Here is an 11,529-nt window from a genome sequence, read left to right on the forward strand (position 1 = left end):
TGAAAATTTTCAAGAAGTTCATATCATTAGTTGCTGAGAAACATTTCCCCCCCCCCCCCCCATTAACAACAGCTCAGTTAGTGTCTTTGAAAATGACGAAAAAATGCAAAATCGAAAAATTCCAAAGGTCTATAAAATTAAAATACATTGAGATTGAAACAAAAGAAAATAAGGGGTTGCTTTTAACCACAAAATAAGGAAGTATACCAAGTTTCATCAAAATCTAGATGGTAGGTGTTGAAATCCCATTTTTGTGGTTAATTTGGCAAATTTTAAACTATTTCAAATAAAATAGAAGCTTAAGTATATTTTTTTTTATATTTGAGTTCCATATTCAACACATTATATTTGAATTTTTGTCATAATTGTTGACAATTCTGTTTTTAAGAATATGGAAGAGATTGTATGATGTTTTACGCTTTTTTTCTAGAATGGGAAGGGGGGGGGGGCAGAATCCCTTAAAGTCCCCTAATGTTTTTCATTGGATAAGTTAGAGTACATATTCATGATCATTTTTTTTAAAAAATCATGATTTTTAAAGCTGGCCCTTTTGTTGAAATTCAGTTTTTTGCCAACATCTTTTTTTGAAAAAAAAAATTCAAAATTTTCAATTTTCTAATTTTTTTAAAAATTTTTGTGCAAACTAAGATTATTGAAATATTTTTTATCAACATGTTCAAAGTCTTCCTATTTTGTGTAAAAATTTTCAAAAAGATTATAGCATTAGTTACCAAGAAATAATTTTTTTCGTAAACAACAACATCTCAGTTTAAGTATCTCGAAAATGACAAAAAATGTAAAATCGCCAAATTTCAAAAGGCTGTAAAATCAAAACGCATTGATACTGAAAGAAAAAAAATTAGGGGGTTGCTTGTAACCATAAAGGGATGAAGTATGCCAAGTTTGATCAAATTTGGAGGCGGGTGGGTGTTAAAATCCCATTTTTGTGGTTGATTTGACGTGGAACGACCCTATATTATAGCCTGATTAAAGATCTTTATTATCTAAAACGTTTAACAAATTAAGAAAAACTCTGATAAATTTAATAATAAAGTTTTTACGAGTGATGAAAGAAAATGAACTTGGATGCAATTACATTGCATTTTTTGAGTGGGCATGGCAAAATCAAGAACATGCAAGTTTACTACTACAGAATATAAAATATAAAGTGTTGAAAATAATAGTCAATTCAAAATGAGGGATGTCCAAGCAGTAAAATCACATTGCAAAAAAAAAAAAAAAAAAGACGAGCAACTGCTACAGAAGTGGATCAATGAGATTTCAAAATTGAGATTGGTTTTTGCGATCATTCAATTTTCCAGTTTTAATAGCTTTCACAGATAAATCATTCACGCTTTCTAATGCGCTTTGAGATAGTTACTTTCTCTTTGCCCAGGATAGTTTTCCATGAATTTAAATAAATTTCCATGACTGAATGAAAATTTTAATTTTCCATGACTTTTCCAGGTCAAATTTTTTTCCCCATGACTTTCCAGGATTTCAATGACCCGTACGAACCCTGTTAAGACATTGCTCTCAGATTAACTCAATTTTCTGAGTCTTTCAATGTATTTAGAATTTTTAAACTATATTTCTCTCATGCAGCTAAATCTCATCTGACGATTGGCTGCTTCTGGATCCTCCGAGTTAGTTAATTCTATTTTTATTTGCTTAAATTTGTAAGAAGGTCCGACCCCCCCAGTAACAGACACCAAAAAATCTGATGGGAACTAGTTACTGATATTAAGAGGAAAGGATGAGTAATGGACAAAATCCCCTTTTTTCATCAAAATGTGCAAAAGCCAAATGACCATGACACAAAAGCTGACCTCATGGTGTCTGTATATAACCTTCTACCACTGCCTTGTAAATACCAACTGGCTCATAAAATTCACTCTGATAACACTAGATGGTATTCATGGAATAAAGCATCATCAGTTTTACCCACCTAAATTTCTTATTATTTAAATCCAAACTTACAACTCTCTGTTACTGGACCCTTGTCTGTTGCTGGCACCGTTACCCTATGTGTTATTAGTATTACACTGAGAATTTGCTATGTACTTACATTTTGCAAGTTTCTGATTTTTATATACAGTAACCAGTCGTTACATTGCGCCTTGTCACTTTTCCTTTGTCTCCCAATTTTTTTTTAAAAATGGTTTTACATTTGACATCACAGAAAAAAGGAGTTGTAATTCTCGGAAAAGTATTCTCTTCTTTTATTCCATGAACTAATCTGGTTTGCTTTCCATCATCTAAATTTACAACAGTTAAAGTAACAACATTTGATTTGCATTCCAAGACAAAATAACCGATATTTTAAATTACTTTTTTTTCCTTTTAAAAGAACATTTGTTAAGCTATTTTTTTTCTTTTTATTAAGAAAATCTCTGGAACATGAAGACAAACTAATCTTTTGTAGGTGCACATAACATTAATTTGTCTCTTAATTGAATCAACAACATTGATGACCTTGGATTTCTCACATTTTTTGTTTCCCCCGACAAGTGGGGTTCAAATTAAATTTTATCTACTAGTAGCCCAGTCAATTTAGACATAAAAATAGTGATCAAATAATAAAAATTCCGGGAAAGCTAAATTTTTGTAGGGATCTTGGGCTTACTATTACGAATAAGGTGCCATAAGTCCCCATCGATCCCATGTGCGCTAAAAAAGTTATTCGGGGTCAAAGGTCAAAATTTTAGGTTTTTTGGCTTTTTCTCAAAAACGGTAAGTTTTATCGAAAAGTACCGCAGACCAAAGTTATAGATCTCAAAATTCTCTATAAAAATGGTCCTTATGATTTTTTTCTCCAAGACCAAACCTTTCCAGATATTGCGTACTCTCAAAAGACAGCCAGTCATTTACAGAATCCCCTCTACTTTCATGACCTTGAATAACATCTGGCTATTCTAGTCCATTGTGGCATCGTTCACGTACCTGAAAGGGCTGGACCTACTAAGGGCATGGGCGCACCCCTCAATATCGCGGAGCCCCCCCCCCCACAAGAAGCAAGAGCCCCCTCCAAAAACTAAGAAAAATACCCCTCAAAACAACCACCTTTTAAATGCTTTTTGAGCTCTCGAACTGTAACCACATCTCATACAATAAAACATAGTTTGACTGGCGAGTCGCATTATTATCTTGACTTCTGACAATGTTTGGCCTTACATTGTGAGTAAGATTTTTGGATTCTAATCTGACTCTAAGAATTCCATCTCTCTTGGTTAGACAACAAACTATGTTTGACGCTTCTTTGTCTTATTTTACGCATCGTCTCACTGCTTTAGTATAACGTGAGGTATTGGAAATCATATAATTCAGTAGTTACGCTCTCAAGCACCATTTCTTTTAAAGTTTTATCTGATATTCCTTTTTTAAGAAGATGATCCGAGTTTTCCCACTTCTGCTTATCAAAGAACTCAAGTTGAAATCTGAAATTGTAAATTTTCGCTGTACAATCGAATTTTTTAAGCTTGCCATCGTACTATGTCTGGATCATCAGCTCTTGTTCTGCAAACTGGTTACTTTGAGAATCTAAAAAATATAACACTACACATTGCGGATGACCATCATCAGAGAACTTGTTTCAAGACGGATTACGACGATCAGTTCGAAGATAGACAATGAACATGTATAATTCCAGATTTCAATTTCGAAGCAGAGAGACTGCTATGTGCTCATCGATAAGCAGAACTGGTAAAACTCGGCAGCTCCCTCTTTCAAAAAGGGGACTTCCGATAAAACTTTGAAAGAAACTGCTTGGTGGCATACCTACTGAGTAGTATGGTTTTCAAAACTTCACGTCATACTAAAGCAGCAAAACGATAGGTAAAATAAGAAAAAGAAGCGTCAGGTACAGTTTGCTGCCTAACCAAAAGCGATGGATTTATTCGAGTCAGATTAGAATCTAGAAATATTAAGCCACAATACCATCAAGCCACAATTTCAATCAAGACTGAAAATTATGAGAAGTAAAATAGTTCAACTCGCATGCCAAACTTATGTTTTATTGTAATAAATGTGGTTACAGTTTGAGGGCTCAAAACCCATTAAAATTTCTTTAGCAATGTCTTTTGTTTCAAAGGGTGACTGATGTGGGCTGTTGCAAGCCACATTATTTAAAAAATTTTATACTTAACCTTTGTTCTCTATCATAGGTAAATTTGACATTTTGAGCCAAAGTTATCTGTTAAGTGGATAATTAAACATGTTTTTACTAGTTAAGAAATGCTTTTATTGCTTATTTTTTTTTTCGTATCTATGTAAGAATTAATTAATATGAAAGCAAACTTTTACAAATCATAACTTCTAATATTTCTTTCTCTAAGTACAGAGCAACACGATGTTATTCAATTCTGGCTATATTGGTCAAATTAAAGACTCAACGCATGTGTGGAACTTTAAATTACAGTTTATTATTAAAATGATCTTATGCAATGTGTAATCTACACAAAAAGCCTGCTCTTAAAAGCGATAACATCAAATTTCTCAAATTTTGATATTTGATGAAATTATTATAACTTTTTCCAGTTTTTATGCATTTATGGTCAACTTCGAGGCGCGAGCGACACCTCAAGATATTTTCTGCGGTCGAAATCCTTTTGTTGAACCAAATATCTCTACAAAAGGCAACTTTTCCGGGCTATTACTTAGCATTTATCAGATTTTGATTTTTTTCAATCCACCCTAATGAGCATGGCCAGTACTTCAAAAGTAAGTCCACCTCGAACAAGAGCGGGATTAAGTGAATTTGAATCCAGCTTTTGTTGTAAAAAACACTGCATATTTTGTGGTGAGGAAGCGGATGAAGAGGCTGAGAAGAACAAAACGCAGAATTATCGCAGAAAAATTTATAAAGTTTCCACACTTACATTCAAAGAATCCCATTTAAAATTAGCTAAAGATTGTTCTGAGGTGTGTCAAAGGCTGCTCTTTCACGTTTTAATTTTGAGTATGATTTAGTCGCTGCTTTATGAATTTTTCTTTCATTATTCTGCGTTTTCTTCTTCTCAGCCCCCTCATCCGCTTTACAGCCACAAAATAAGCAGTGTTTGTGAAAACAAAAGCTGGATTCAAAATCACTTAATCGCGCTACAGTACGAGGAGGACTTACTCTTGAAGTACTAGCCTCTTTATCCTCATGTTGCTGCAGAGATTGAATTTTAACGGGTGTATGATTTTCTGCAATCCACGCGAATTGTAACGGACTTTTGACTTCTTAAATGATTAGCATTCTTGTAACTTCTCCCGAGGCTTGCATCGATTAAAGTTGGCATTCCACAACTGCCCAGCACAACAGTTTCACCTTCAGTCAAAAGTTTATTGCAAATAAAGCGAAATTGTGACATTTTTCTTAAATATTGATCAGCACAAACAACAGTAGACGCCTGTGATAAATACGTTTATTCACTCGAACTGCACGTTTAACTCTAAAAGAAGCAGGTACGTCAGGGGTGCCCTCCCCCCCCTAGGAGGGGTCCTGGCCCAGACTGCGCCATCGAAATTTTTAGGGGGATTGTTTTGAGGGGTATTTTTCATTTGGGGGGAGGCATGCCTTTGGGGGGATTTTTGCTAAAATGAGGGGGGTGCGGCTTTGCTCTTAGTGGGTTGGGCACCTCTGGGTACGTGAACGATGCCACATGGACTAGAATAGCCAGATGTTATTCAAGGTAGTACGCAATATCTGGGAAGGTTTGGTCTTGGAGAAAAAAATCATAAGGACCATTTTTATAGAGAATTTTGAGATCTACAACTTTGGTCTGCGGTACTTTTCAATAAAACTTACCTTTTTTGAGAAAAATCCGAAAAACCTAAAATTTTGACCTTTGACCCCGAATAACTTTTTTAGCGCACATGGGATCGATGGGGACTTTTGGCACTTTATTTGTAATGCTAAACCCAAGGTCTCTATAAAAATTTAACTTTCCCGGAATTTTTGTTATTTCCATTGTCTAAATTGACCGGACTATAATAGCATAGCAACAAATTTACTTTTAAGTGTGAAGGAAATGTCAGGAAGGAAACTGATCTCTATATATATTGTCAGTCCCGGTTAATCGGGTAATTGATGAACAATTTTTGCCGATAACGGGCAGGAGAAACAACATTTATATATTCCATCAATACATTTCTACTGTTCTATCAAATTTCTTTTGTCTTTGCCATTACAAGAAAAAAAGAGTAATTAAAGTCTGTAATTAAATTTAATAACATTTTAGACAATAATTGATAAAAATTAAATGTAAAACACAGTAGATTAGGAAGGGAGAAAGGGGTTTAGAAAATATGTTCGCAAAAGACCTTTAAACAAGCTATTCAAAATTATTAATTTTTCAAAAAATAATTTAGTGAAATCAGATGACGAAACAAAGATCAGTTGTAAAATACATTTTATAATTTTCATACATGCTTAATTATTAAGACTATTTTGCTATTTATTTAGCTTATTTCAAAAACTTTTTACCAAAAAAACATTTAATTATTTCCTTTACATAGTTATTGATTTGTTATTATTACGTTTTAAGACATACGTTGTTTATTTGGAAAGGTACAGGAAAACTTTTGCACTTAATCGAATATTTCTTAGAATTGATAATATTGGATTAAGCGGGGCTTATAGTATATTACATCAGTTACACAACTTCAATCCAAATGTAATAAAAATAAACATTACTAGACCAATAATTCTCTTACCTACAATTTAGAAAGTGATGCCCAACCTACGGCTTGCGAAGTCGATTCATGTGGCCAGTTGGTTTGTTCGACGTAAAACTAGGTATAGTTCTGGAAATTTCCAAATTACACAATCATCTTCATTAAGTATTAAAAATGATTGTTGATCAGGAGCATCTGTGATAATTTTGAGGAGCAGTTTGGTATTTTGTATAAAAATCAATAAAAATAACTAAAACCGTTTATCTAAAATTGTTTTAAAGCTTCAATCATCATTTTAAGCACTAGTATAAAAATAATTATTTTTAAATTAATAAAATAGCTTCAAACACTATTTCAATCTTCCCATATTTACATGTTTGACATGATAATAACAAAATATAAGCTGGAAAACTTTTGGGCGAGATGCTGAGAAAAATAACTTCTTTTGGGAGCCGCAGAGTTTTGCTATTTTTGCAGAACAACTCCGCAAAATGCGGAGCAGTTGGCATCCCTGAAAATGGTTTCTGAAAGCAAGAAAAAGCTTCGTACATTGCTAAAATAAGCATGAAGTAATTATAACAATATATATATATATATATATATATATATATATATATATATATATATATATATATATATATATATATATATATTTTGCAATTTTCCATGGGAAAAAATCAAATATATAAATTTTATATGTGCTTTGGACTGCGAAATTTTCTCTTTATATGCATATGGGGCATTCCAAGGTATTTTTGACATTTATGTAGAGTCTGTAACGTGACCTTTTTTGCCATAACTTTTTAATTTACTGTTTGATTAGCATATTATTTTATTTTGATCTTTTCCTACAAACACACCAGCTCAAATTAAAATAATTTGCAAATCTAACGGTAAATTAAAAAGTTATGGCAAAAAAAGGTCACGTTACGGACTCTACATAATGTCCAAAATACCATGGAATGCCCCATATGCAGTGCGGCCCTGGGGTTAACAAAGGTTGTGCACCACTGAGTTGGAATATTATGCTCTTCAAAAAAACATGGAAATAAAAAAAAAAACAAAAACAGTTAAAAAAACAATACCTGATATCTGGAAGTGAGTGGCCAATCTACAATTATGTACTGAAACCAGGTTAAATTGTTCAATACATACCATTTATAGAGGTCCCCATGCATATAAAATAAGTTACAGTGAAACCTGTGTAAGTTGATCACTTGTGTTGCACTACTTTAGTGGTAAACTTATAGAGGTTGAATTATATGATATAGATCTTATTCTGTATCTGAAAATAGCAGTCAACTTAGACAGGTGGTCAACTTTACAGGTTTACGGTAATTGTAATAATGATACTATGAATACATTCTGCTTCCATTTTCCAAATCACCATCATGTGACAAAGAGAAAGCAAAAAGCAAGCAGAGAAATATCTTCCTTACTTGAATCCTGAAAATGTCTGTCCATTCTTCAGTCTCATAAAGTTTCAGTTAAACACAGCAAATGACTCGTACCTAATTGTCCAAACAGTCAAGGATTTACAAGGATAAAAATGAAGGAAAAGGAATTTTCGAAAAATTAGAATGTCCATTTCTTTTTTAAACTAGCACCAATGCCAGTGAACTTTGAAAACCGATGGAAAACGATTCATTAAATTTTCAACATCTCTACCTCTAACAATGCAATCAATCTGACGCAAGTAGGAACAAATATAATCAATGCTGCTAGCACTAAATGAGTGAACATTTAAAAAAATAGAAATTAGGCCAATTAAGCGAGCTTCATTCTCAATGTTGCTTAGGGAAACTGATGAAACACAGACTGAAGTGACAAAATTAAAGGAATCTATCTATTCAGTATCACAATCATATTCAACTTCTGAATCTTCTTTTCCTTCTTCTTGTAGTAACGATTTTAGACTCCTCAACTCCTTCAGTTGTTTCTCACCCTTCTTCAAATTCAAAATAACTTTCATTAGCAATAAAAACTCACCATTCAATCAAAATAACAGGGCAATGCACTTAAACTTCATTCTTACCTAAGAAAAAGTGATCTTCATAATTGTCTCCATTCTTCAATCTCATAAAGTTCAGTTAAACACAGCACATGACTCATACTTAATTGTCCAAAAGGTTAAGGCTTCACAAGGATGGAAATGAAGGAAAATGCCAAAGAAATTTTTAAAAAATTAAAAAGGAGAGAAAGACTCTTTACTTGAATCCTGAAAATGTCCACTTCTTTTCTAAACTAGCACCAATGCCAGTGGACTCTTCTTTGAAAACCAATGGAAAACGCTTCATTAAACTTTCAACATCTCTAGCTCTAACAGTGCAATCAATCTGATGCAAGTAGGAACAAATATAATCAATGCTAGCACCAAATGGGTGAACATTTAAAAAAGTAGAAATCAGGCCAATTAAGCGAGCTTCATGCTCAGTGATGCTCAGGGTAACCGATGAAGCGACAAAATTAAACGAATCTCTCTGTTCAGTATCACGATCATGCTCAACTTTTGAATCTTCTTTTCCTTCCTCTCGTAATAATGATTTCAGACTCCTCAACTCTTTCAGTTCTGCTTCATCCTTTACACGTTTTTGATTCAGTGACAGAATCTCATGTTGTAATCCTTGAAGAGCTTGTTTCAAAGATTGAACTTGATGATCAGCATTGTCACGTTTTTGATCAATTTCTGAACGTACTACCATTAATTCATTTTGGGAAGCTTCCAGTTGACATTTCAATGAATCACATTCTTCTTTTAGCTTGCTTAGTTCTTCTTGCAATTCTAGTTCATCACTTTTTCCTTTTCCTGGTAGCTGATTAGGAGAATCATCATCGCTGACATCCATTTCGTCTTCAATACGATCATTTAAAACTTCTTCCAAATGGGCATTCTTAATCTTTTCTGTTTGTTTTTTCCACATCTCAATATTTTTTCGTTGAGCTTTTGTAAAGTGATCCCAAACTTTCTGTAAACTTGCAGCAGAGAAAACTTTACCAATTTCATTAAATTGTAATAAAATACCCTGCATTTGCTGTTTTGACATTATTTTCGCTTTGTTCAACTCGTCTTCATACTTAAGCTTTTCATTCATTAATCTACGTATATGACTGTTTGTACTTTGGATCATTGAATAAAAGTATCCAGCATTCCTCTTACTACATTCTCCTCTTTCTAACCATGTTATTAAGATACTAACCGCTTCTTGAAATGTATCTTCACCACGTAATTTTTCCCCCAATATTGTTGCTTCATGATCTGAATATTGTACAACTGGTGGTGGGGTTGGAACCATTTGCTCTTTATGACGAGCCTCTCTTTGTGCTTTTCTTTGTCGACATTCATATTCATATTGGTCATCCCTAGCATTAGAAAAATCGACATGTACTCTGTTACAATATGCTGCATCATCCTTGTTTTCAATTTTAAGTTTGTAACCAGACAAATAAATAGCATTATCAACATGGCATTCTTCAGTAAACCTTATGTGACAGAAATTTTTCTTACTCATACGAATAACTGATATTTCTCCACAACGCTCAAAAATTTCCCTAATAATTTCTTCAGTAGTTTTTTCCGGTAACCCACCAACAAAAATTGTTCTGCATCCAAGAGGTCTATCTCGTATGGTTGGGGGTTTGTCCTTGGGCTCAGGCGGATACATAACACTTTTCGTGAGAGTGATTATTTCTTTTGGAGGAAAAATGATACCTGTTTCTGCTCCACCTATGCCATATTGGCAATAATTGCCCATACCCATCATACCATACATACTGCCATCCCCAGACATGCCCATATAAGCATAAGGATTCATACCTGAGCTAGTACTAGGACCCATTTCTATACCAGATGTAACAGGTAAAGCAGCTGCAACTGAATTGAGAGACATGTCCATGGGATTCATACCCCAAGGAGCTGGATAATAATTATAGGCAGGCATCATGGAAAGTGCTCTCCTGTTACCGTCTAGATATGTGTGATCGCCTTGATTATACCCATAAGCTGGATAAACGGGCGTAGAAGTTGGCTGCTGAGAAGCAGGCAATGACTGAGACGTTTCCTGCTGCAAAGGTTGTTGTACCTGTTGAGGTTCTTCTCTACTACTAGTTTCAACACTGTCATCATGGGGATTATCTAAATTTTTTCCGTGGTATGGTCGACTTCTATTAAATTTGCGATGCCGACTACGATCACGATCAAATTTCTTACCATTTCTCTGCTCTCGTTGTCCATCATTCCATTGGCTACATGTACTGTCAGAAGTTGAGCTTTCTCGAGGTAACGTATTACCAGGATATGATCCACAGAGACTTTCCTTAGAGTCAGTACCGTTATTATTTCCTTCCATAATAAGGGTAAAACCACGTAAAACAAAGATGGCGACAATGCTGGCGCCAACCTGGAGACTACAACAAATTAATTCATCGTTTATTCATTTTTAAAACTTTTAATGATAAGTAAATTCAGAAAGAAAATTACTTTGATTAGAGCGTTATGCCAAAACAAACAAATTGCTTGTCTTACGTCAACAAAACGAAAATAGCAACTAATGAGTTTTTCAATCATAAAAACTCTGTAATGATTGAGAAGTTGAGATGAAAGCAGTAAGCGACAGCCAGGCAGCTCAATGCAGCCAGGCCACCTACGAAGATTTCTTTTTTCCTACTACCGTAGCCTACGAGAATCTGTGCTGTTGCTTAAAGAGCCTGTTATTTTCCCTTCGAAAGCGAGGGACAGGGGCAGGGAATTTCGCCTCTAGATGGCGCCTATAGCGAGGCCAACAAAGCTCTGTGACAGGCAAACGCAATGTGTTTTGGACTGTTAAACTTATTAGATATCTTGCTATAATATGCATACTTTTTCAAATTTTT

At 34.1% G+C, this 11,529-nt stretch overlaps 1 protein-coding gene across 2 annotated transcripts; it reads right to left on the reverse strand.

Annotated features, from left to right (window-relative positions):
* Positions 1 to 8,833: 8,833 nt before the first annotated feature.
* LOC129221111 (ecto-NOX disulfide-thiol exchanger 2-like) lies at positions 8,834 to 11,270 on the reverse strand. Of its 2 annotated transcripts, none has more exons than XM_054855556.1 (2): positions 11,138 to 11,270; positions 8,834 to 11,064 (listed from the first exon to the last, which is right to left on the reverse strand). In XM_054855556.1, the coding sequence occupies exon 2, from the start codon at positions 11,004 to 11,006 to the stop codon at positions 8,868 to 8,870; it is 2,139 nt and encodes a 712-aa protein (XP_054711531.1). In that variant the 5' UTR covers positions 11,007 to 11,064; positions 11,138 to 11,270; the 3' UTR covers positions 8,834 to 8,867. The 2 variants fall into 2 exon arrangements, with proteins under 2 accessions (XP_054711531.1, XP_054711532.1); XM_054855557.1 differs by having other exon boundaries at positions 8,834 to 11,057; positions 11,138 to 11,212.
* Between the last annotated feature and the right edge of the window lie 259 nt (positions 11,271 to 11,529).

Source organism: Uloborus diversus, chromosome 4 (assembly GCF_026930045.1).
Source record: "Uloborus diversus isolate 005 chromosome 4, Udiv.v.3.1, whole genome shotgun sequence".
Lineage (NCBI taxonomy): Eukaryota > Metazoa > Arthropoda > Arachnida > Araneae > Uloboridae > Uloborus > Uloborus diversus.